This window comes from Chiroxiphia lanceolata, chromosome 8, assembly GCF_009829145.1.
Source record: "Chiroxiphia lanceolata isolate bChiLan1 chromosome 8, bChiLan1.pri, whole genome shotgun sequence".
In the NCBI taxonomy this organism is placed as follows: Eukaryota; Metazoa; Chordata; class Aves; order Passeriformes; family Pipridae; genus Chiroxiphia; species Chiroxiphia lanceolata.
Window position 1 is genome coordinate 9718593 of NC_045644.1, and position 26678 is coordinate 9745270.

Consider the following 26678-nt stretch of genomic DNA (forward strand, 5'->3'; position numbering starts at 1 on the left):
AACAACTTTCTGATCCAATTTGAGACTACTTGTGATCAAATCCCACTACTGGATTCATAAGTCCTCAGTCAGTGCTGGTAGGGTCAATCATTTAGCAGCAGATTCTGCCAGCTGTGGTCTTGGAACAGAGATCTTTGGCTTCGTGTTAACTTAAGGACAGTGAAAGACATCATTCCATGCAACTTTTTCTGTAATCTCTAGAGGCTTTTCTCATTTTCACCGTCACTCTCTGTATTTAAGCAGTGCTGTGGGGACAGAGAACAGCCCTTGGGCACAGGCCTGCTGTGTGATCAGAGACACGGAATATCACCCTGTGCCTTTGGCCTGCCCTTCAGCTTCTGCCTTGTATTTTTAGCTTCCAGTCTGCTTACAGGGAGAATTGTCTCTTCTTACAATATTTGTAGCCATTCTGCTCACCCCTCCTCTAGTCTCCAGTAAAAAGTAAATATTCAAAAGTGATTCCTTGGTTTTGATTAAGGAAGAGTTGTATTTCCTAACATTACATGACAAAGCTTCTTTGTTTAAGGGAATATGTTTGAACTGGCATCTGAGCTTGGATGCCTTTGTCACACAACAGGTGCAGTCCAAGCTGATATTTATTCCTGTCCCATGTCAGATACTTTTGCTTGGCATAGCAGAGCATACCATGCAACCCACAAATTGTGCTGGTGAACATATTTAATCACAGATTACCTATAATTAGCTCCATCACAGCGAGATCCCTGGAGATCCTCAGTAGGAGGATAATGTCTACTCTAAGGACAGAGGCAACTCTGCAGGGAAGATGGGAACCCAGCTGCAAAGTTCTGCTCACGTAGACTTGAGCTGGTTAAAGCTTTTGATGATCAATCTGGAGTTATTTATAGTTTCATATTTCAAAGTCCAGGCTTTGGCTTCCTTGAGCTGTAACACTGGGTAAATACAAATATCTCAGGGGTTCATATCAGTCCTGTGCATCTAGATAAACTCTTAATTTATTTGCTTTAATACTGGACTGTCAAGGCTTGTCATCTGAGATGGGGTTTGCCATTACTAGAAGACAGTGGTTTATCTATATTTGAACTAGTCACCTTAAACAAATTTTACATTCAGTGCTGAGAAACGGAGTCCTTCAGAGCCTGTTATGAGCCATGCATCTGGATGCTTGAGGCATCTACTTTGGGATCAGAAGGACTGTGCCCTAGAAATTAATGTTTCTTTCCAGAGAGAGAGACACAAATATATATATCTAAGCTTAGCTGAATGGAGCTCACCCAGTGTGTTGGCCCTTCAGTCTAGTTCATCTTTTCCTTAGTCTTTCAGTAATCTCTCAGGACTTGGCAGGATTTAGGACAATTTTTCTAGGTTGTAGGAGGCACAGAGAAAGCAGACAAAACATCAAGTCTGGCAAATCATTTATATAACTTGTTTGGACCTGTAAGTCCACTCCAGTTTTGTGTCATTAATGCTTTTTTTCAAAAAACCTCCAAATTATCATCCCTTTTGACTGTACTAGAGCACAACTTGCTACCTTGTAGACCTTGTAGATCTCGCAGATGCCCAGGGAGACAGAATCACAGCTCCTCTTGGGCTAGACGTGGGGTTACATTATTGTGATCACAATATATGTAATGTTATCCCAGATGGTTAACACCTCTAGATTAAGAACCCACAATGGTTTTCTGTGTTACTATTTCAGACTTTCCCACCTGATTAACACCAAATCTGTTTTCACTCATCAGAATATCTACTAGATATATCAGCAACTGGATTTTCCCAGGTATTAGCATATAATAGTCCTATTCTTATAGAGATATATTTAAGAAGATTAAAAACTGAACCTTATGATTTGGAGAGAGCTGTGCCTATGCCTCCACACACCCTCCCCACTCCCCAAATGACGAAACTGCATCAGGATCACTTTTATTACTTGAAAATCAAAAAGAAATGTGTGTGAAGAAATAGAAGCAAGGAGACATATCTGAGGAAGAAAATAAAGGCCAAGAATATAGGAAATAAATCAAGAAGGCTAAACAGATACATATTTGGAAGAGTATAAAAAAATCAAAACAAAAATATTCCATATTGTAAAGGGAAGACAAATTCCAGTTAGAAGTTTACTACTTAACATGAAAAGAAATCAAATAGCAGATGGTAAGAAAGTGAAATTATTCAGGTCTTTCACTCTGAAAGTTTGCTGTGTCTAGAAGTTTAGCAAAATTAATCCTGTCTGTGTAGTAGGACCTTAAGTAAGAAAACACAAAGAACAGATTAAAGAATATTTTAAGGGTTGGATGTAGCTCTGAGCAACCCGGTCTAGTGAAAGGTGTCCCTGTCCACATCACAGGGGTTGAAACTAGATGATCTTTAAGGTCCTTCCCAACCCAGAACGTTTTATGATTCTATGATACAGAAATTACCAGAATATGTAAAAACTGCTCTGGGGTATTTAAGGAATTAGCAAAAGCAGTCACTGAATTGTTACTTCTCTGTGGCAAATGTGGAAAATGAAAAGACACAACATCATTCTCAGCATTATTCATCATTAGATTTCCATCTCCACAAAAACAGTGAACCTACTTTTTCCTTCCTCTTGTTCATGCACAGATTTCTTTCTTATTGTCTTTTATGGTCATTACATCTTGAATCTTACTCTTTCCAAAATGAATATCCGGGGGTTGAAATGGAAATTTTGAAGGCGTATTGTGTACACTTAGAGACACCCTGATGTAAAAATGTGAGAACTCCTCATAGCCTTCCTTCTGCTCTGTTTGGTCTCCATGAAAAGTGCTGGTTTGAAGTATGGCACAGCAGCAGCTCCCAGCTTATCTCAGTTGCTGTGGAGAGGTGTCTGCTGGAGTGTATTGCTGTTACACTGAATGCCTGTAGGTTTTTGTTACTCCCACTGCTGTATACTTAAATTGCATGTATCTGTGCAAGCCTGCCATTAAGACAACTGAAACCATACATGCATAATGAGTTGGAAGTGAATTTCCAGTCTTGCACTTGGCTCCTGTGAGTAATACATGTGTCACAGGCCTCTTCAGCACCACTGAGGTTCCCCTCCTGAGAGGGAACTGTTCAGCTCAACACGTGTTTGAGAGTCAGGACTTAGATTTATATCTATATTATCTATTAGTGCTTTTCTGCCTCAAACTGCCCTGCATGTCTGAACTTATTGGAAATACTGTCATGTGTATGTGGAATGCTGTCTATGTAAAGAGAATGAAGAAAAGTTAGCCTGTGTTGACAGATTTGTCCATAGATTTGAAAGAGGGAAAACTGAAATGCTTTTCTGTTCAGAAATATCACTGCAGAGACCTGGGGAGATGCATTTTGGTGCATGAACTTCTATCTCAGGCAAAATCTCTCAAGATGCATTATACCATGGCAGATGCTGCAGAACATATAACCTTGCTAAGAATCCTGGCATGGAGAGGTGAATGAAGGCAGGAAGCATTCAAACTACATCTCTCCTGAAACACAGTGACATTGCTGATTTTAAATTATTCCTATTGAACTGTGAGCTCATCCTCTCTCTCCATAAGGCAGTGTTACAGCATTTCTGACCTAACATCTTTATTTTTCAGCAAGTGATTGGGACAACCATATTTGTAGATGAAATATGAGATGAACAACAAAAAAATTCCTATAAAGACTAATTTTATATTATACTTGTCATCCATTCTTTCATTCAAAAATATCCTACCAGCTCTAGCACAAGATGTTATTAAAATCTCTGAACATCTAAAATGTTAAGAACATTTTAGATTTGGTTGGATCTTACATCTCACTGCACTATATTAAGGTTAATATATTAATCTTGAAGCTCACATTGGTCACAGCTGAAAGAGTCAAGATATTCCAGCATGACAATATGAAAGGTGGAGCCCATAGCTTTCCGAAGTCATCTGAATGGGTGCATTGTGTGAAACTCTAGCATTATTGCCATCAATTCCAGTCCAACTAACCTCAAATTGTCACCAGTAAAAGAATTTTTTAACTAGTTGCTGAAAATATCCTTCATTACATTGCTGCAATGGTGCTGCTGCAGGAAGTGCCTTTGGCACCTGGAACTTCATGACACTTTTTCTTGTATGCTTTTCCCTTGGTGCCTTTATTGGTTGCAGGTTTTCTGTCATGAGGATTTTGTCTAGGTAGCTGCAACATATCCTTGTAATTTTAAAATCAAGAATAGAAAATAGAAATTGACTTAGAAAATAAAATTATTTTAAAAAAATTATCCTGAAATATGCAGCAAATAACTGGTCCCTAAGCTGATTGAGCATGAACATGTATTGGCATCAGTAAAATCCTTGAATCATAGAACAGTTTGGGTTGGAAGGAACTTTTAAAGGTCATCTAGTCTAGCTCCCAAATGATGGGAGATACAGCAATCTATTGTGTTAGAAAGATACTACTGGATGAAAAAGATTTAGATGAAACTGTAACACTACATGTTTTAATGGAGAAGATGTCAACATATGGAGCACATTACTTCTCATTGCTAGGTGTTGTCCAAACCCATTATTAATTTTAAGCAATCCAGCCTTGCTTGTTGCTGTAAAGGCTGCAGAGGTGATGATATGGGTGTGTGTTAAGTGTCAGTGGATCATATATTTCTCTCTTGTAGGACCTAGCATTCTTCAGTCTTAAGAGCATCTCCAAATCACAATTAATTATCCTTCCCAACATCCTACCAGGTTGGTAAGTATTTTGCCATTTTACAGATAAAGATAATTATAAAAATATTAATAATTTCTGACTGTATGGTATCATACGGGAATCATAAAGGATTGCATAAAGAGCATTATTCCTCCACTTGTTGCAAAGCACCCTAAGGGGCATACAATGTGTTACTCCAGCAGCCAGCAATGGGTACCTACAGAAGAAGCTACCAGATGCCATCCAGCCATCAGCCTCAACTTACATCACTCATAGTAGATGTTAACATGCCTGTGTCCCACGCAGAAATCTCACTGCTGGCTTCAGTAAATTAACAAGACCATATTCATATATTTATATTTTGGGCATAACTTCTTCATGGTTGTAAACAGGAATGTTTTGCTTCCAAAGCAGTTTCAGCTATAATGCTGCCTTAGAACATATTCTGATAGTCCAACTTTAAAAACTTGAAGGCATGAGTAGGTTAACATCATCTTCATTTAATAGAAATTAACTTAATTTTATGACCACATGGACAACGGGGAAAATATAGTCTTACTCAGCACTCTGTGATTAAAATGATTGACTGATATAGACATTTAGAAGCCTTGTTATGAAATATATTTATCTTGACAACCACAGTTAAAGACCATTTAAAGTGCACTGAAAGAAGCTGCTACAAGTGATTTCAGCCATTGGTTCATGTTCAGTAAAACATCCAAGTAGAGCTTCTTGACTATTTTAGCATAAATGCTTGAGAAACACTTGGATACTTTGGGAATGGGCTTAGGTGTTGATTTATATAGAAATGGTTGATAAACACCTTCTACCCATTGAGAGCATGTGAAACTTGTGCAATGATCTGTTCTGCTTCAAATTTCTGACCTGGGGTAACCCATGTAATCTGTCTACCTTATTTGAGTGTTGTAAGAACAGCTGTATGTCCTTATATATTCTGGCATCATAGTAATGGGAGCCATGTAAATGCCTCAGCAGGACAGATAAAATAGCAGAGGACAGAGATCACCTCTGGCACCTCTCCTGGGTACCTCCCCTCTACATACGAGTCATGCCTCATACAGGCAGATTTTACTTATGTCCTTATTCATGACCACATATATGTTAGGATTGCCTGGCCATGGGAAGACACTGCATATTTAGTCATATTTTTTGCATAAAAGAAAAAGAAAATAGAATTAGAGGTGTCTGTACAGTGCCCATGATACTTGCAGGTGGGGAAATAAATGGTTCCCAGGTGCCTTAGAAGGGAGCAATATGCGGAGCAGAGCAGCTTGAATTCTTTCAAAATTGCTGCCTGTTTTACAGTTATCTTTTTATGTGTTCTTTTATTGTTATTTTTTAATTGAGGATAAAAAATCTATGATTAAAAATAAGTCTGTGGAATGGTACCTGTTAGTTAAAGCAACACAATTAGGATGTTGTAGATGACAGACAATTCTGGAATAACCAGTACATAGACATTTAAAAAATTAAGAGACGAAGGCCAGAAGATAGTAAATAAATGCTTCATCACATTTTCCAGATCTTTCTGTACTCATAGATCCTTAGTTTGTATGCAGAGGTGTTAACTGTGCATATAGAGATAAAATGGCAGTTTGCCAATAGCAGGCAAGGAGCGAAACTAGCCCATATGACAATATACTTGTTTCCAAACTGTAGGTGGTGGAAACCACTTTGGAAACCTGTTTCATTAAGGAGAGAATGATGTTCCTGGCCAACACAATTATAGTGTTTTCAAGCATAGCTGAATTGGATGTAACTTGTAGCAAAGCGTAACATTGAGGAAAGCACCTGGTTCAAGAAAAGAATGATTTGGTGATTAATCCCATTGATACTGCTGTGGTCTAAAGGGCTTTGGCAAATGCAATGTAGTTTTAATTAGGGAAATATTTTCTGGTAAATTGAATTGTCGCCATACAAACAAACCAGATTTTTATTTTTTTCAACTGGGAATTTAAGTGAGAGAAAAAGTATGTTATCAGTATTTAAGTTATTTTCCTTTTTTTACTACCGGAAAACATGAAGTTAAACTGTGATAAACTATGTGTCTTTTAAAAAGTATTTCTGACCACACAATTATATCTGGCTATCCATGTGCATCTTGACTGAGGAAAAAATTCTGTTTCGTTATGACAGTGGACATTTGGAATAATCCCAATTTCTATTGATGCAAAAGGGACCAGAATCTGTCCCATATAGTACTTTATACAGCACTTAAACTTCTGCAGTATTGAAGTACGTAAAAAGGGGTCTTGGAATGCTCCTTTTATAAAGAATGAAACTCATTTATCCAGAAACTATATCAGCTTTAGATGATATTCTGAAGGTAGTACAAAGATAATTGGATATCATTTCTTGAATTTAGAATAGATGTAACTATAGGCATGACTGCCTGAATTTAGACGTACCCTGAGATGAAAGTATTGCCTGAATTAACAGTTTTAATTAAAGGGCACTAATAAACTTTGTGCGCTGAGAAATGGAGTATGTTCACCCATACTAAGTTTGAGAAACCTGCAGTGCTCTGGCATCATAAAGAGATACTCAGACACCAAACTCGAAGTGTCTGAACAGTGCATGTAGAATGGGATGACAGGAAGAGAGAGGCCCAAGTAACCTCAGTGCACAAAAGTATCTGTTTGCTAATGACCTGTTTGTTTTAGATCAAAAGTTTATTATTGCAGTCAGTAAAGATATGAGTTGAATTGCACACACATTTTGTGGCAGTGTTGGTCACAGTTTGTACTAACAGGTTTTGAAGCATAAAAAGTTTACAATGAAAATCCACTTTGTGGATTAAGGTTACTAGCAATAGAAGTACAGAGCATCTACTGAAATGGATTTAGTACAAAAAATGTTTTCTGCAGGTAGAATTTGCTTTCTGGCACTGCTTTGATGATTACTCAAGATCCTGTCTGTGCCATGGATTTTCATCTGCTGATGGTGTTTGCATGAAGTTGTGTAACTGCTTCTTAATGCCTGTTACGTAAGGATGCATAGATTGCAGCTCCATGAGGTATCCTGCACAAATCACAGCTGATAATGTAAGCACGGTTTCAAAGGTTACTCTCAGTTGAATTAATTCTACATTAATTAAATGCTCCCTGCATAAGTCAAATGCTTGATTAAGACAGAAGTGTACAGTATAAGTTCAAATAGGGCTCAGAAAGTAGGTAGATGTTGTTGTCCTGTAATACAGTATATAAGTTTGTGATATTCATACCATATACCAGTGTGATGCAGCTTTCCTGGTCAGGGTGGAAGATTTGCCATTGGCTTTTGCCATGCTGTGATTTTACCCCAATGACCTCAGGCTATATAAGCTAAATCACAAATAACAAGTCAATAGAGAAGATATAATCAACATTCACAAGAGGGTTTTTTTAATTTATTTTGTACTACATTTACTGTTTTAGCCCTTTTTCTTGTATTTAATTTTAATTAGACTAAGTCAGGATCCATACTGAGGAAAAAGAGTCTAAAGATTTCATGGACATTGCACCAAATACAGAGTTGTGGTGGTAACCCAGGACAAGAGTTTAGCCCGGAAAGGAAGAAATTGAAGAGATCGGAGATGAGAAAACAAATCTAAGTTTAGCAAAAATGAAACAAGTCTTTAAATCTGAATCAGAAGGATTATAGACACAGTTGCAACTTGAAATGTGGTTAGTTATAACAACACTTACCTCTTTTCCTTCTCTATCATTAAATAAAAACCTTTCTAAATTATTCAAGTTCCCATAGCAAATCCCACAAGTTAGATTTAAGGCATTTCTTCACTGGAGGGCTTCACCAGCATACATTTTTTCTAGTGAAGTCCTTTGAAAATGCACACTTTGAATTGTACGGAGCCTCTTTAAATTCTGAATATCAACTAACCACAGGAATATCACACACATCTCTGGTCAGGAAACATCTTGTCCAGAATAACAGGAAAAGCAGAGAAGCAAAGAGAGTGTATCGTGCTACTGACCACAAAGTTGCAAAATGGCATAGGGACTCTTTGATTGTCTATTATTCTGCTTCTAAATTTTCTAAGTACAGATGCGGTTGACTTTTGCTCCGGATCTGCCTGACCCAGGTTTTATGAGATTTAACGAGGCCTAGATTAGAAAATAAATTATGTTTAAAAATATATTGGCGCTCACTTTGAGGACTGATCAGAAGCAGATAAGATAGCGTGCTAGTGCTTGAAATTTTAGTTAAAATATAGTAACTCAGATATTTTTAGCAACAAGTATTGCTTGTGTAAACAAGCTATGAAATTTTGTTCCATGTTTCATCATACCAGGTAGGATTATTGATGGTACCTCCTGGCCTATACATGCTAATGATCTACCAGAGGAGTTGAAACTGAATGAGGAATGGCCAAAAATGTCAGGATGATGCCATGATGTGGGTTAAACTTGGGGCTGATATTTGCCCCATAATCCTCTTGGAAGACTGTTCCAAAAATTACTTCTGAAGTGCATAGGGGTCTTCAGTTTCCAACCTGGCCGGTGCTTCCCAACTGTGTTTTATTATTAACTTTATAAGCACACTCTAAACTTGTGTTATGTAAGGAATACTAAATACTAACTGTCCTCAAAAACATACCTGAAAAATGTCACAGGTGAAAATGCACAGAAAGTTCTTTTCTGAAAAAATCTCATGGAGAAACACAACTCAGCTTGATTGGTGGAGCTCAGTTTGATCTCAGAGACACTGCAGTAGCACAGATAGAAAATGAGAAGAAAACTTTTTGCAAGGAAGAGTCTGAGGCAGATGCATGCCCAGTATATGCTGACCACTAAAGCAGATTTCTGAATGCACATTCAAAGTGCACTGGCCTGCTCATTTTTTTTTTATTTCATAATATAAACATAATATTTATAATTTAACATTTATAATTTATATTATGATAAATATTATAATATAATGATACTATTTACAAACTGAAAAAAGGGAAAATTTAGGCTAGATATAAGGAAACTGATGTTTTCTGATGACCATATAATTTTTCTGAAGCAGTGGCTGGTCATGTGTGAAACACCAAGCTAGTAAAATGCTCTGTTATTTTATAAAGAGGAAAGGAGAGAGCTGCAAAAACATCAGTTCTCAGAAAGAGATATGGCCTCTGCCATTTCAAGTGAATATCCTGGAATAACTAAGCAATTTAATAGTTTAGGGTATAAAAATAAAACAATTTGTGCTCTCATGAAGGTATAAGATGATTGGGAGAGTATTAGGTTTTTCAAGCAGTGAAGAAACCTGCAACCCTATGTAAGATTTTATCATTTTATGGGTTGAATATCTGTTATTTAGTAATGGAAAAAGTATGCTTTTGCTGGATCATTTAGTATTGTTTTGGTCAAATGATCACCCATAATTTTTGATATCTAGCACTACATTACAATTGTTGGCTGGGTCTGTGGGCTCCAACAAGGATATTTTTCTGCAGTTCCAGATGCAAGACACACATAAGTGGGAGTGGGAAAAATGCTGTTGTTTGGGAAACACACTGTGGGAAAATTGCTCAAGATGATTTGAATGTCAGAATTGGAATGTAACAAGTGGTGCAGCCAGATTAGTGGAAAGAGAAGGCCAAAAGCTAAAAACTGCTTTTTATCAGGGTTCTCAGTAATTTGAAACAAAATTTATAGTTTACTTGTTGTTGATTGTGTTCATAGATAAAATTTCAGTTATGTAAAGTTAATTTTCTATGTGTATGGTAAGCTAAAGTCTGGAGAACTTTTAGTTTTTAGTGAGAAAGACTTACAAAAAGGAAATATATCTAGACATCTATGGGGAAGTTTAGTTCCTGCGTGCTTTTTGCAAAGCCCAAATCAGCAAATCCATTTGGTTTGCTTGAGTAAACTGGGGGGCAGGGAGTGTTGCTCTTTGGAGATGTCTCTCTGTTCAGCTACAGAAGAGATAATCATGTATGGGATTGGCAAATACTGGGAGTGTAAAGCCTTCATTAGAATACATGGCACTCTGCATCAGGATCATTGCATCAGATCAGAAGAGATGCCCAGACACTTTCCTAACTCTCCCAAGGTTTTTACAAAAGACATCTCCAAAATTCTGAAAAAATTTCCCAACTAGCAGGTCTTGTGTCTTTCATGTCAAAGGCATTAAGACTCCTCCAGTGTCCCACACAGCAATGCCTTGATTACAGTCCCAAATACCCGAAAATGAGGGGAGGGGTGAGATGGGATATCATGTGATTCAACACCTGCGTCATATAATCTGTTGCAAAGACTCTTGTGCACTGGCTGAAAGAGCTATCTGTGATCCCAGCTTCTAATATCTATGGTGCTTTCAATCACAAGATGTGACAAGTCCTTCTAAAGCCAACAGCTGCACAATCGAGCAAACCTGAGCAGTGAAAATTGCCTCCTTTTGAGACACTGATGAAAGACTTGCCTACCACCTCATATTAATTAGGGGTTGTGTTATTCTAGAACAATTGGCAATCCCTGAAGGATGAGTCAGAGCAAATTTGGTAAGATCACGATTTTGTGATTTTTCTATGGGATGCCTTTTTTTCAAAATGGTCCATAATGCCCTTAGCTCTCAGATTTCTTTATTTCTATGCCTTGGTTTCTTGTTTGGAGGGGTAGAAAGCAGTTCTGGATTCCTGGAGAGGGAGGTAGAGTAGAAAGTCTCTGTCTTCTGTGGGAAAGTTGTCAACAAGTAGAAGTTCATTGGGTTGACATAAAGTCATTAGTGAAACCTGAAATATCTGTAAATGCAAAACTAGATTTATCCTTTACACAACAGACTCCTCCACACATACTGATTTTTAATGATTTATGAATGGATAATACCACTGTTAATACAATAGTATTTAGAGCCTATACAGTAAATTAGTTCTTTCATCTGTTGTTTTTCAGATAAAATCAACTCTTAGGTAAAATGTCAGCCCTCAACAAAGAAAAGCAGAGAACTGAAATAACCACCCTGAAAACATGTACCCCTGCTCACAGCAGGCACGGGGAAGCTTGCATTGTTATGGTAGATAATTGCTCAAGGCCTGAGTATGGGAGAATCTTGTTCCACATTCTGTCATTCAGTATTCCTAAATTAAAAATGGTGGCAAATTCCTTTCGATAGTTAGGATTTTCTGATTTGTAGGAAATACAAGTATGTGTGTAATTTCTTGATAGATAAATGGTGAAAAGGTAAAAGTTAGTTATACTGGTTTTAACCCAGTTAGTTATACTGGTTCTTTCTCTTGGAACAAAAGCTTTTTTTGTACTAATGTGAGTAACAAGTTCAAGGGAAAAGCCAGGAGCAGCTTGGGTTGAAATGCCCTTATCTTTTCAAAATTATAGAGATACAATATGCTGTATTACATAGCAGAGAGTCACTGTACTCCTAATGAATTTTGCATTTGTTCTCAAGATAAGGGAATGAAATAGAAGAGAAAAAAATCATTTGTCTTGAAACACAATATAAAGTATAAACCATTTCTACACACAATCTTATCAGTCCATTTCATGGCCACTTGACACTCTCAGATGCTCTTAATATATTGTATACCAAAAGCAATACTGCTGACATTGAGTTCTGCCACTGCCAAATTGCATATTCATTATTGTTCATAGTCATGTGTGGTCAAGTTCGGTCATTGCAAACAAAGAACCTTTGTCTGGATCTTTACTCCCTCCTTGCACAGTTTTTGGTTTCCTAACTTTTGTAGCATTCTCTGGGCTGAAAGTTTCTTTTTAAAGAGGATGCTGTGTACTCTTTTGTAAACATGTCTCCATTACTAAAAGTGACATCATGGGAATCGCTGGACATGAGCTTGGGGAACAGAGCCAGAGTTGAGGCAATGCAAAAAGAAGTCCCCTTGTCCCTTCTCCCCCCTCCTCCCCATAGCACTGTCTAGCAAACAGGTACTTTGTTGAACTCTGTTGGAAGCTTCATGAGGAATTTAAAAATAAGAAGGACCAAGAAAAAAAGGGTCCTGCCAGCTCTTTCTCATCTGCAGGCTGCTATGCAGAATGTGGTCAGAAGCTTATTCACACAAAGCCAGGGTTCTGCTCATTTGCCATCATATGCAAATTACCTCCCTGGACTCACTGGCACGGTAAACACTTCGGTTTAAGAAGTTTAAAAAGATGGATTGCAAAACGCAGGCATGCTCCCACTCCTACTGAGATCAGTGGCAAGCCTCCCATTGACTTCAATGGAAGCAGGATAGAGTTTCCCTTTTCTGGAAGCGAAACCCAGCAGTATTTGAGCTTTTTGGAGCACATGCAGCTCTGAAAGTCTGTTCCTTTGAGGCACTCCAAAATTTTTCCCATTTGCTTGATTCCATGGCAACACAACATCACCACCAAGCTTTCAGTACTGAAATGAGATTTTACTACTAAGCCTGAGGATTTATACAAGTGTAAAAAGATCTTGCTAAGCTGCAATTTCCATTAGACTAATTCACGATCCTTTTCAAATGAGTGGCAAAATTATCTCAGGATTTATTTTACAATAAGACAAGAATTTTCTAAGGTTAGAAAAACAAGAAAACTGCTTTACAATCATAATGGAAACCTTTTTTTATTATTACTACATAGAATCATTACGAGTAAAACACTGTATCTATTTATTGTTCTGTTCAAAACAGTCTAGAGAATAGCCTAAGCAGTTTTCTCATAAATTATACCAAAATCAAACTCTAGAGGCTGCATAAAATTATGATAAAGCCATTGAGGCTTTTCTTCTGATTTTGTATTGCTTATATCACAGAAATAACTGGTTTGCAACCAGAAGAAATATACCAGTGTGCAAGGAAAAGACATGCTAAAAGCTCCATATTAGATTCTGAATGCACTATACTAATTTTTATAGAGGGAAACAAAGCAAACAAGCTTGGTTTACACTCAGTGAATGAGAGTTTGCTGTGAGTTACATTATAGCACATTGAAACCTAGCGCACCCTATTTTTACGTGTGGAAGGGGAAAAAAAATCAAAATGATTCCATACCTAGAGAAGGTTAAGTTGTGTGTAAGCAGTCTTGAGGGTCTTTTATAAAAAGTATCTACTAAGAAGTTCCCAAATAACAATACAAAATCAATGGAACAATTAAATTATTAGACAACATTAATAAGAATTTTAACTGCTTTATGTTTCCTGCATTTGCTTAGACTCTAGATATAACTGTTTGTTACCATCTGTTATAATCAGTTTTCATGTAATCCAGCTGTTGAATCATACCCTCCAATGTGATTTCTGACATTGTTCAGGCTCTGACTTCCCCTATTGCACACAGACAGACCCATGCTGGAAGCAATGATCAGGATGTGGGCTGCAGTGTTCTACTGCGACTTTGACTACTTCTGTGATCTGCTCCTTATGCCAAGAGACTTACAGGAATATGTGATGTAACACTTGATCTCACTTTTCAGAGAGGAGTTCAGAGCTTCCCCTTCTGATGCTTCCATGAGGCTTGACACCTAGGTCAAACACCATGCAATCCTGAGTGTGGGATGTGGCCCTGCTCTGGGTCACAGAATCGGAGACAGGCGTTTCCTTCTCTGGCCTCCACCAGGGCAATGAGATGGTCATTGTGCAAGCAAAGCTGAGATGAGGGTAATAACTGAGATCACAGATCTGACAGTAGCACTGTGACTCTGTCAGTGAAACCCTTATGTATTATTTCTTTTTCATACAGACAGACTCCTGGCTTGCCTCTGATTAGTGAAGCTGCTACAAATCCTCTTAGCTGAAGCAGACCCAGTTGAAAGCAAAATCTGCCCCCTCTGTCGTGGCTGATCTTCAACAAATCACTTAAAGAAAAAGTTGCTATCAAGTCAAAAGCCTTGTTATAAAGCTGGACAGTTATGGGCTTGTATTTCAAAGTGGCCAGAGATTCTAGCTACATTCCTTCTCAAGACCAAAAGTTTTAAGTGGGTGTTTGGTACAATTTCACCACCTGTCCTTCACCTTCTCAAGAATTTCAAATTTGAAATTCTTGGTCCAGATTATGAGAAAACTGGATGAAAACTTTAGTCTGTGAATGTGCTCTAAGAAGTACCATTAGAGATTGTCCTTTCTTTATACAAAATGTGATGCCCTAGAAAACAGTGCTTTGCAATACACAAACGCTGCACTGCTTATTACACGGAAATACAAACTTTATGTGAGTTGCACCTTTCACTATCTCACATCTTATCGTATTTTTATTTGAAAAGTAGGTCTCTTTGCAAGTCCACTTTGTGAAGGGTATCATTTCTTGCTAAAGGGGGAAAATTCAGACTCAAAGTCCCTTCTGAGCAGAATGCTCTGTAAACTATCTGCTGTAATACTCCAGTAGTACTCCCTGAAGCCACTCAGTGGTGGGGAGTAGGGCAACTCACGTGTGCATATAGCAGTTGGTTTTTTGTCTATAACTTCTTATGGATCTTCTTTAATGTGTGAAAGTCATTTGTAATTCTTAACAATTCTTATTTGTGATACACTGAAAATGACATCTAGAAGGAAGACCTTTAGGAGAATACCTCCTTGGGTTACTTAGATTTCTAATTAGAGTATTTGCATTAGCATAAAGCGATGTCTTGTATCTTGCCACTTTATTCCTGTGTTGCACTGCAAACAGATATTCAAAAAAAAAATGTAGGCACTGGTTAGTCTGTAACTCAAGCCACAAAGAACCTGTCTTTAAATAGCCCAAGAATGCCAAAGCCAAAGGATACTCCCGCCTATGTGTAGCAATCTCAATCAACATTTACTTTTGCGCTCAGTAAAAGGCAAACTGGCACTGCCGCAAGGCCGGGGGGCAGATCGATACCTGTCCCGAAATTTCTGCAATTGTTCTCAACGGCTACTCTTGGGTTGCCGTAAACCATTAAAACACCACTTAAACACCATTTCACATCGCTTTTCCAGCGTTTTCCTGTTTTAGCAGCTCAGATTTGAGGGCAAAGCAGCCGCGAGTCGCTGCTCTCGCCGGGCGCGGTGGCAGCGGCTGTCGGACGATGCGGCGGCTGCCCCAGAGCCGGGGCCGCAGAAGGCAGGGGGGGCACGGGCACCGCAGCGGCCGTGCGGGGGTGCAAAGGTGTAAAGGTGCCGCGGCGGAGCGGGCGGGCAGCAGCGGGGCTCTGCGGCCGGCGGGGCTCGGCACGGGCGCTCAGGAAGTCGCGTCAGGCGCGGCGCCGCCGCGGGGCGCGGGGGCGGGCGGGGGGCAGCGGCGGAGCCCGCGGTGCGGCCGGGCGCGGGCCGGGGCCGGAGCCGGGGGCGGTGGCGGTGGCGGTGGCGGTGGCGGTGGCGGTGGCGGTGCGGGGCGGGCGGAGCGGGGCGGTGCTGCCCCCGGCGGCGGGGCGGGGCAGCGCAGTGGCTGCCGCGTGGCGAGAGGGGCGGTGCGGCCCCGGCAGGCGCGGGGCCGAGCGGCGGAGCGGCGGCGGCAGCACAGGGTGCGGGGGACGTGGGGCCGCCGGGGGGCAGCGCGGGCAGGGCGGGAGGGTGCGGGGAGCTCCGAGGTACCCTCCGCGGCCCTGTGCCCGCGGTCGGCGCCCGCCCCCCGCGGCGGCCGGGGAGGCGCGGGGCGGCCCCTTGGCAGCCGCCGTGTCCGGAGCGCTGCCCACCCGCACCGCGCTCAGCGCCGCGGTTTTATTTATAGCAGGGCTGGAGAGCTGTGGAGCCCTGCTGGACTCGGAGCCCTGCTGCAGACCTCCTGAATCCTACTGAGCCCGGAGCCCTGTTGGAGCCCTATTGCTTCCCAGTGAGCCCTGCCGATCCCTGCTATCCCGGAGCGCTGTGGATCCCGCGGGATGGCGGTGGCCGGCAGGTGAACAGCGACAGCGGCGGAGGGGGAGCGGGAGCAGGAGCTCGGGTTGCGGGTGTCTCCCAGGTATGTGTACGGGGGCTGCTGCTGCTACTCACACGAGCTTTTAATTCCGTATTATTTTTTGAAGTTCATGTTTTATGTGTGCCGGTGCAGCCAAGGTCACCTTGAGCCCGAGGAGGACGCGTTTCGCTTCCACTGTTCAGAGGTTTACAAGGGGGTTTTTGGTTTTTATTGGGCGGTTTATATACTAAATTGCCTGAGCGCTGATTACAAAAAAAGGCAAATTGAATGTAAGAGCTAGCAGAGACAAAAGGATGGCTGCATGGTTATATTGGTTCAAACTCCAGTTTGTTTTGAGCACTCAGTGCTTGGGTATCACCAGATGGGCTTTGTGGCAGCTTGGAGGGGGCAGTGAGAAAGGCAAAAACGTTGGATTAAAGTTTTAGGCCTTACTGTTGCAGATCTTAGCATAGAACGTACAGCATGGGATCAGTCTTATTCCTTACGGCTTGTAGCTTGGCCACGACTGAAGTTTCTTTGCAGTGACAGAAGAGGAAGGTATTGCCACTTTACAGTTTCTCTAGGTGAAAATGCTGGAATTCCTATTTCAGTGTCTCTCCATAACAGAGCAGTTTAATTTGTAGTGTTTTGCATGTATATTTTACATCACTATGTTGTTTTAATATGTTTGCCCTTTCTTTTTTCTTTGGCGAAGGGAGAATTATTTACTATGCTTATTATATAAACTATAAAACTTCCATTTCAAAATAATAATGCAAGTTTAGACTTCTTTACTGCTTTTTAATCCGACAAGCCTGTAATGTCACTTATGTCAGCAGTATGTTCAGATTTAGGGGTGTGCTTTTTTATAGAGCACTCTTCCTGAGGAGTTTGCAAACTGGTTTGACTACAGCCGGACCAGACGTATAAAATATACTGTGAGATAGGATTGGGAGAGAACATTAATGGCATTTTTTGTAGATCATAGGTGCCCTCGAGAAGCAAGTAATAAAAGAATGAAGTCATGGAGTGCAAGAGAATAGTAAGCCTTGGAAAGTGGCTGAAATGCGTATCCTTGTGGTGACTGCATGATTTAAGCCATGCAGTGAAGAACAGTGGAAAATTATCAAGGGACCATAGTGACCTGTAAGGGGAAGAAGAGCAGAGAGAGAGAAGCATGCCGGAAGCTGATTGGTGTGCTGTGGAACTTGAATGTGCTGAGTTTTTTTGGCATATTAAAATCGTGCTGATTTTTAGCTGCAATGAAACATCTTTAGAACTGAACTTTTATTGAAAAGTGAAAAAATACCAATTTGCTAATTTATTGCTAGATACCCATCACTGAAATTCTGTGTGCACTTCTGTGTAGGTTTATATACATATATATATACACACATGTGTGTTATTATTTTGCAGTTTCTGATCTTCAGTTCCACTCCTGTGTCATGGATGAAACTGCTTTGTCCCTTGGAACAATAGATGTTTCCTATTTGTCCGCCTCAGCAGACTGCAGCATCAGTAGATGTAAGCATTCCAGTGAAGAATGGGTAAGTAAAAATTGTGAATGTTACTGGCCATATTCAAGTCAGAGGTGGACATTTTTATTCTTATGAAGAACAAAGATAAAGGCATTACCTCTCTTGTGCATGGTACAGTTTGGTTTTAATTTAACTTGAAATGTAAGGAGGATCCAACAGTTCATTTCTGTGCCAAAGACTAATGTTGCTAGAAAAGAAAAACCCTATCAAACCCTACTGATACAGTCCTCTGGTGTAATGTTGCTAATCATTTTATGTAGCAGTAAATGTACAGAATCCCATTCTGGAGTAGCTCAAAGTGAAGCAGAAAGTCAAACAGAAAACTTGTTGCTCTTCTGCATTATGTAGTTTAAAATGCGCAGGTAAAAAGGAGCATGAAGCTGAAGATGCAAAGTCGCGTAGCCATTGAAGCTGGAGCTTTTCATGCAATACAGAAGGCAGAAAATATTGGTGGATATAAATAAGGAACCTATTAAAAGTGTATGTCCTCTGTTGAGTGAGTCTTGGGATTTGGAGGAGACAAAGGGTCAGTGAGCAGACCGGGCTGGGTGGAGCCAAAAGAGCCATGTGAGGGCTGGGTTGATGCTGGTTGGTTTAGCAGCATAGGTCAGGAGAAATTAGACATGGATTTGGAGAGGAGGGCTTTGAACTTGATCTGGAAGAAGAACTGAAGACATGTTTAGAGTTGAGGGGGAAAGACAGATGTCCTGGCAGCTGGGTTTTCTATCTAGCTAGAGCTAAATGACATCAGACAGCAAACTGCAGTAACCAAGAGATCTGTGAGAAAGTGGGATAAGGACAGGCAGGACAGAAGAGATAGGAAGGAGGTTTTCTAAGAAAGTACTGGTGAGTTCAGTAAAGGGTTGGAGGCAAGCAGAAGAAGGACACTATTACAAAGTCGGTTTAATTTGGTGTTAGCATTAAAGAAAGTTGGAGAGAAAGGGATTATGGCAGGCTTAGGTCTTGATGCTTCTTTATTTCAGATGAAAGATTTACCCTTGGAATATTTCCCAAGCGACTTCAATACTCTTGCCAAGTGTGATATATGCACAATTCAGTTTTTAGGCATCTGCAGCATTGCTTTTGACTTGCTGTTTGTTTCTCACTGGGCTGAGTATATGATGATGTATTTGTGTTTTACAGCCCTTATGCTGGTTTAAGGTATTGGTTCTGCCCTGCTGCTCTTCCACATTAATGTACTATTTTAAACATCATTTTGGTTTTGTTTTGGTTTGTTTCTGTAACTTCCCTTTTAATACTGAAAATAACTTCCCTTTGAATAAAATGTATGGTTTAGAAATGGCAACCCAGTGCTCATTCTCAGGCAAGCAATAATTCAGTAGACTTTAATTGGAACAATCAATATCTTTGAAAGCATACTTAACAACAATTTTTACATAGTGTTCTAACACGGAGAATGAGTTCTGTGAATCCAGCTACTTTGGATTATTTGGTTTTGTAACCTTCAGATAGACAGTGTAACCTTGGAGAAGGCACAGGGGTTCCTTTTTTCATACCACTCTACATGAAACTGCTGGAAAGTGCCTTCAGAGTCTGCTGGGTTAATTTTTTGGACACACTGAGTCTTGTTGCAATTTTACAGATGTGATGTTCAGTTGAAGCTTCAAATATATTGCTCATATTACAAGCATGTTTACACTATCGAGAATGTAGTTTACTGTTAATTTCTTTCACTTTTCTCAGCTGGCAGTTTCCTTGGTGTTTCTTAATTAGTTATTGTTTCTTTTAAAATTTTGTGTGTCAGCATGTGCTGCAGTGCTTAGATACATCAGTACAACACTGAGATTTTGCTTTTATTTTTTAAAATCACATCATCTGCAGATAACATAGTTTATTTTAGAAAAATCTTGGAAAAATTTGTGCTTTATGTAACTGAGGGGTAATTTTTTGTGTGTGTGTGTCTGACAACTCCTCTTACTCAAAGTTTTCCCATACACAGTAAAACATACATTTCTACATATTTACAGAGTGGTCTTTTGTTCTGCAGGGAGAGTATAACTCTCGTCCCACTCTTTTCCGATCTGCCACTTTAAAATGGAAGGAGGCTCTGCTGAGCAGAAAAAGGCCGTTTATGGGACGATGTTGCTATGTATGCACTCCCCAGAGCCGGGTAAGAAGATTATAGACTGGATTATGTTTGACAATAATGCATAGTTGCAGCATAATGAATTTTCAGTAGTTTCCTTACTTTCAGAATTAAGGTCACAGTGTTTTTACTTCATAAAGTTTTGCACCATTGTTTGTGGTTATATTTTCTTTGTCATGGAATAAATGGATGACACAGACTTGCTGTGATGCTTAGTCTCCCACCTTTCAGTGCGGATTTACTCCTTGCACAAAACTCTCCAGCTCCGCAGAATTATCTCTAGGAAATGGTATGGCAAAATTATCTGCTCTGTTAAATTAATAACGGGAACTTGGTGCACATGAAAGTGTTAAAGCTTGCTTTTAGGACACTTTATTTCTCTATCCACAGAATAAATGCAGTTTCAAAACTAAGCAGTATGCCTCCCTTCAAACTTGGTCAGTCCTGTACATGAGAGAACAAGTCAGTTTTCTACACCTGGCTGATTCCTTGCTTCTCTGCCCAGCCTGGAAACAGGGAGTGCCAGTTGCCATAGTGGGAATATTTGTCTGCTGGGAACAGTGTCAAGATGGTGGCTCTAGAGAGGTTGTGCAAGCTGATTTAAAATGTGAACTTCATTGAACTGCAGTGGGCAGCCTTTCTGTAAGCTGAAGATGCAAAATGCTGATAAATGGCATAATATAGTTTGCAATCAGTTCATCCTGTAATTTGACTATATGTACAGCCCGAGCTTTAAATTGCACAGTTACACCTGCATTGAGCTCCATCATTGGCTGAACTAGAATGAAAATTTGCTTGTCTCTTTGACCAAGGAGTAGTTATTATTTCACTTGATTCCTCTGCCAGAGCAGAACATTCTAGCAATGATACACAAATTTGGTGTAGAAATCGAAATGTGAAGGCTACATATGATTTGGGCAACAAGACAAGCAATTAGATAAACTGAGAGACTACTTCTAACAGACAAGTCAAGTGCTTTGACATGTGAAAAGTTGTGTATGAATCCTCAATTTAGGGCTTTATACATTTTATAACTAACCTGTTAGTAATTAGGCTATTCATCTCAAGCTGGGAATTACGCTTTAAAAATAAAAATCTTGTTCTGTATTTTGTCCGTTTAGTAGGAGACTAATTAACTATCCTGAGATCCCTCTTAAGATAGGGGCATGACCTATTGAGCCCTTTATTGCCTTCTACTATAAGGAGAAAATACCATCCTTGCACAGACAGTAACAAAGAAGATCCTCTCTGTAGACTCCAGATTTTTTTTTTTGATTTGCCTTTTTAATTATTTCTCTTAAGGAAAAGGAATGAATGAGTGAGACAGCTTTCCTTAAGTGTGTCAGCCAAACTAACAGCTTGGTAGTTCTAAGAGTGGCAGGTCTTGAGTCTCCCTCTCATTTTCCTCCTTATTCTCCTAGGGGCTGATCAAGTTCACTAATCAAGCAGAAAACTACCTGCTTTATTCATTTAGTCTTAGTTTTTAGTCTAGTTCTTAGTTTTCAGTCTTGTCTGAATGAAGTTGGCTCATTAAGGGATGTGGTGAATGCTAGACATGCTCTTAGTTAAGAGGTGAGGGATGGTGAGGGGTAGTGTTCAGCAGGAAAGGGTAGGATGTGGGGGTGGGAGCTGGGCTTCTTGCAGCAGTAGAGGGATCCTGTATTGGCTCTGTTGGTCTCACAGAACCAGATCCTCTGCCTGACACAGGATTGAGGAAGAGTTAAATAAGGAAAAGCTAAAGTATGATGTTACAGCTGGAGGATGAGCTTTGCAGAGCGAGGTTATAACTTAATGATTAGAGCACTGGAATGGATTTGGGCATTCAGTGGTACTTAACTTTGTTGCTGGTTTTTTTTTTTGGGAGAACAAGAACAAGTCATTTCTCTTCTCTTTGCCAGAACATTTCATCAACTTTTAAGATCCACAAAAAATCACCAGTGAATAGTCAAAGAAATTAGCATTACCTTGAAGTTTCCTCTTAAGAGCTTAAAGCAACAATTGGTTGATTGAATGTACGGCACAGTTATGCTTTAGCAGGGGGGCAGAAGACTCTGTGCTCCCACTATAGCCCCTAATTTCTACCTGATTTGCAAATGACATAGGACACTTGTATATTTTAATTTGTGGTGAATAGTGTGTCCTAAACAAAATACAAACAAATGACTCTTATCTGACTCCCATTGCAGAATTGGTGGTGAGGCTGTTCTGCAGCTCTGCTACTGGTAACCATCTTTCTCCTTCACTGTCCTGTTTTTGTCTTCTTTGACATGTACAGTTCCAGTAGTTCTAGCTGTAATTCACTGCTGGCATGGTACCAGTTTTATAATTGTGTGTTATCTGGATAGAAAAAAATTAGCCTCTCGGTCAAGGTATTTCCTCAGAATATGGAAGATTAAAGTTTAGGTCTTTTTGCCAAGGAATATTTGTTTATCCAGAGTGGAACTGCTCCTAAACTCTCCCTAGTTCATAGCTTGGAATGTGGAGTCTGTAACAAGGATCTAGAAGGCTGGATTGAGTTTGCTGTTCAGGCAGAGCAGGAATGTGGAGATTTGCCACCGAACTATGGATGGATATCCTGACCCTTGGGCTGTTTGTACATGATGCCTGATCTGCTGGCAAACTGGATGTCACAGGCTGGGTGTCAACTGCTTGTGGTTATACTAATGCTGAATGTGGCTTAATAAAGTTCTGTCTAAAGATGAGTTCTGTATTATGACAAGTCCTGGTTTATATTGCGTCAGAATACAATGAAATATTGTGGCTTGAAGAATACAGCTAGAGCAACCACACTCTAAAGCCTAGAGAATTCTGTGAAAGTGTTGGAGTTTGGAATAGTGACTTGAATTTCATTTTCATTTTGGAACAGTTTGTGTGTACTGTATGAGCAGGTTCAGTGCTTCTCTGGTTTGGGGGTTTTTTTATAGTACAAATGGAAAACATTGCATTATCTTAAATGTTATGGTGAGTGTAATAGACACAGCTGTTCTTATGTAACCAAATAATTCACCAGTCTTTTCTTTTCTTGGTTTTACAGGATAACTTTTTCAATTCTAGTATTCCTTCTTTGGGTCTACGTAATGTCATATATATCAATGAAACACATACAAGGTAATGTAGCAAGTCTTTCTTTTGCTTTTAAAATCCAATGTGTTCTGATTTTATGACAGAGAAATCTCTAGGGTAGTCCAGACTGAGTGAAAATGTGTTGTGGTCCTAAAATGCAGGAAGTGGTGCTGCCTTCAGGAAAGTAATGTACTTGTTAAATCTGGCTGTGTGTATTTGGGAGCTGGGCAAAGTCCATCGGGGTTATAGACAAGGAGCGTAAGCGTCAAACTTGTTTCACAAAAACCAGAGCACCTCTAGATCCTTTAGTGCAAATGGTAACATCTGTGGCATAATGCTGAGAAAAGCTGATTTATTCCTATGTGCAGAATGACTTCAGGCTTCATTTTAATTTACTGAGCAGATCTGGCTCATAATTTAGGCATTGTCTATTATCAGTAATGGCAATTAAATCTAAATATGTCTTAAGATACTTCTTCTGCCTCAGTGGCAGAGTGCAGCTCCTGAAAGATGGTGTATATAACCCAAAAATGATGATGTATCTTTACACTAATGGAAGCATATCTTGAGTTCTGGAACAAAGATCCTGGAATTGAGCACAAATATTCTGTTCTTTGGAAAGTTAATAATGCTTGCTAAGTTTTTTTTCAATAATCATTAGCGTAAGCAGGTCCTGCAGTGTTTGTCATAGAGTCAGAGCAAACAAAGAGAGGGCAGCAGCCTAAAAGAAGTGAGCCAAAGTGTCTGAGTGGAAGAAAGGCAGTATTGTGCTGTGCTTGAGAGGGAGGAAGCTAATGTTAGAGACTGTTCCTTATTACACTTGAATTAATTATGGTTTTTTTAAGAGTTGAGCTTGTAGTTTAGGATACAGAATAATAACAGAAATAGTGTTCAATTTTAACTGTTTTTTTAAAATTAGTTTCAGAAGTCTGATGATTGAATAGTTTTGAATGGTCAAAGTTACTTAAATTGGAAATAAAAGGACAAAAGATATGGGTTAATGAACTATTCTGAAATAAATATCTTTAGCTCAGAATGTCATTATGGTGTGAAAAATGACAGTTTAATGAAGTTCTGTGGTCCCACGTGGTTACAGAGTCACAGTTTCCCAGCCTTAGACAGCAAGAGGGATTCTCTTTAACTGCTGGAGTACTGTAACTGTATTGAGATGTTATCACAGCCTTTGGCTGAGATATGGCTGCCAGTTTTTTAATATATCTTGACTGGGTCCATTCTGTGTGGTTTTTGTCTTTTCTCATTGCTACATGATCAGCAAACAGATTTTTCTAATTAAACTACATCATGTCTAAGCTGCAAAATGAATGTAGAGGTCTTCATACCTTGACTGATACCTGCAATAACTGTATGCTGCTGTGATGATATGTTCATAATTACCAAAATCATTGTCAGAAAGAAACATATCCTTATCTTTGCTTTCTAGAAAAATTATTAAGGCTCTCAAACTCCAAAGAGAAGGGGAAAAGGAAAAACGCAATTAAAACAGAGTTACCAGTCTGCTTCTCTGACAGCATGAATAGCAAAATTCTTTGTCCTTTGAGGCAGTCTGAATATTTGTGTAACCATTATGTGTCAAGACTGTGCCAGTGGCTTGTGCATGTTCACTCATCTTAATTACAGTGCAAGTGACCTGTGTGCTCAGGTAGTTTGGCCTTTTGCAGTGTAAAAGTTCCTTCTCATCTTTCCTAGCTGTTTATAACACATGTATAAATTTACTGAAACGTGGTAGGGAGGTTTAACAGCCACGATCAGTAACTCAGGTGATGACAAGCAGTGAGACCTTGGCGGCGCTCCAGCATGGAAACCACCCACGGTTCAGTTTGGGACACTCACTAGAAAATCAGCCATGCATTGCACCAGCAGACCTCAGGACAAGGGTTTTACGTAATATTCAGTGCTCTGGTCTCAGGAATGGCCAGAATTTATTTTTTTGTCCAACTCTTAATTCTGACCAATGGCATCAGCTCTGTTGTTCCAGGGTCCCAGCTGTTTGTTTTGTGGGGTGACCCACGTAAGTGGTGGCTTGTCCAGTCCTGGCCTGGTAAGGGGGGTGAGGAGAAAAATACTAGTGCATATTCACTGCTGGGGGCTGGATTTTTAGCCCTTCCTGTTTCACTTGCATGTTCTGTGATGTTTGGTGTTCAAAGTAGCGTTTTCTCAGGTGATTGCTGCTTATATGATCTAGACAGTAAAGGACAGGGTTAATTTGGAAAGAAGAGACTGTCCACATAAGAGAAATTACCTTAAACACTTGAATTTATAGAGATTTACTGTTATTCAGGCACATAAAACTGGGTGTTTAAAAACACTGGGAGGGAAGAAAAAGTTACTGAAAAAACATTTTTAGTTTTGGTGGCTAATGCAAACTTCTTTTCAAAAGTATCTGTGAGAGTTTACCCTGTGCTTACGTGAGCAACTTTCCCAAGAGGACCCAGTGTGCCTTCAAGAAGTTGGCAAACCTCTTAGCTGGCATTTACTTTCCTCGGTGGAAAGTCAACAAATGGGAAATCACCACTACCTCTTCTTTTGACCTTATTGAGCTGGAGAGTTGGTTCCAGCAGAGACACAAATGTATATGCTGGTTTGTTTACTACTTTCCTGTCATACCATGGGTGTTTTAAGGCCAGTGTCACCCTGGACTGAAGTGATGCAGACCCCAGTTGTCTCAGATATTTTGTGCTGTGTATGAGTTACTTCATCTATAACATGGACATATTGGCAATTTACTAGCAGATAAAGAAGCTTTTAGGCAGCCCTTCATAAAACTTTTCTTACTTTTGCTACTTAATTGTATTTTTAGGTATTTTTCATACTATTTTTTTTGGCAGTCAAATATTTCAATAATCACACTGAAATACCCATTTTATTTTTGTAGGTACAGGGGGTGGCTTGCAAGACGGTTTTGTTATGTCCTTTTTGTGCAAGAAAGGGATGTTCATAAGGGTATGTTTGCCAAGAATCTGACAGAAAATGTGCTGAATAACAGCAGGTAAGATAATGCAAAATAAACTGGTTTTTAAATTAGTATGTATGATATAAGAATTTGGAAACTGCAAGTTTTAGAAATCAGACTGTTTAAAATACCAGAAAATACAGTGTCTTTAGCACAGCCTTTCCGGGCTGTAGCTGGCAATTTCTGTTTGAATAGTAAAAGAGGGGATTAAAGAAGTACAAGTCTCCATATGAGTGATGCCTAGTGGGGGAACACCAGCCAATACACAGAAAAATAAGTTGCTACACGGGAGCGCTTCAAACTTTTGTTTATCTAATTCGTGTAAATCATTACCACCAAAGTCATACTGCAGTCATTAGAAATTGTCAGTGTTTCAGAAGTAATAGGAAAGCAGCATTTTGAAGTACCCTGTGTGTACACCTGGAGCACGAGGCAAAAATAGAAAAAGGCTGTAGAGTGAAATTCCCACCCTTTACTTTGAGGAGCCTGTTTTCAGTTTCATAGACCACATTTTAAATGGCATGTTGAGCCCTTGATTAGCTATTAAGGGATCAGTTTCCCCT

At 39.7% G+C, this 26678-nt stretch overlaps 1 protein-coding gene and 1 long non-coding RNA gene across 4 annotated transcripts in view; both read left to right on the forward strand.

Moving 5' to 3' along the window:
• The window catches only part of LOC116790280, a 20960-nt gene extending 5429 nt beyond the window's left edge, over positions 1–15531 (forward strand). Inside the window, exons 2-4 of the long non-coding RNA XR_004358298.1 lie at positions 1679–1759; positions 4613–4682; positions 14325–15531. This is a non-coding gene — a long non-coding RNA (uncharacterized LOC116790280). The remainder of the gene's footprint in view (positions 1–1678; positions 1760–4612; positions 4683–14324) is intronic.
• Positions 15532–16032: 501 nt separating this feature from the next.
• The window catches only part of GPAM (glycerol-3-phosphate acyltransferase, mitochondrial), a 31881-nt gene continuing 21235 nt past the window's right edge, over positions 16033–26678 (forward strand). For 2 of the 3 annotated variants that reach the window (XM_032695085.1, XM_032695088.1), the window contains exons 1-6: positions 16033–16062; positions 16269–16499; positions 17853–17983; positions 19983–20105; positions 23116–23189; positions 26038–26151. In XM_032695085.1, the coding sequence (XP_032550976.1) occupies positions 17882–17983; positions 19983–20105; positions 23116–23189; positions 26038–26151 (413 nt within the window). In that variant the 5' untranslated portion in view covers positions 16033–16062; positions 16269–16499; positions 17853–17881. Of the gene's footprint in view, positions 16063–16214; positions 16500–17852; positions 17984–19982; positions 20106–23115; positions 23190–26037; positions 26152–26678 lie in introns of those variants that run through there. The other variant, XM_032695086.1, reaches the window with a different exon arrangement.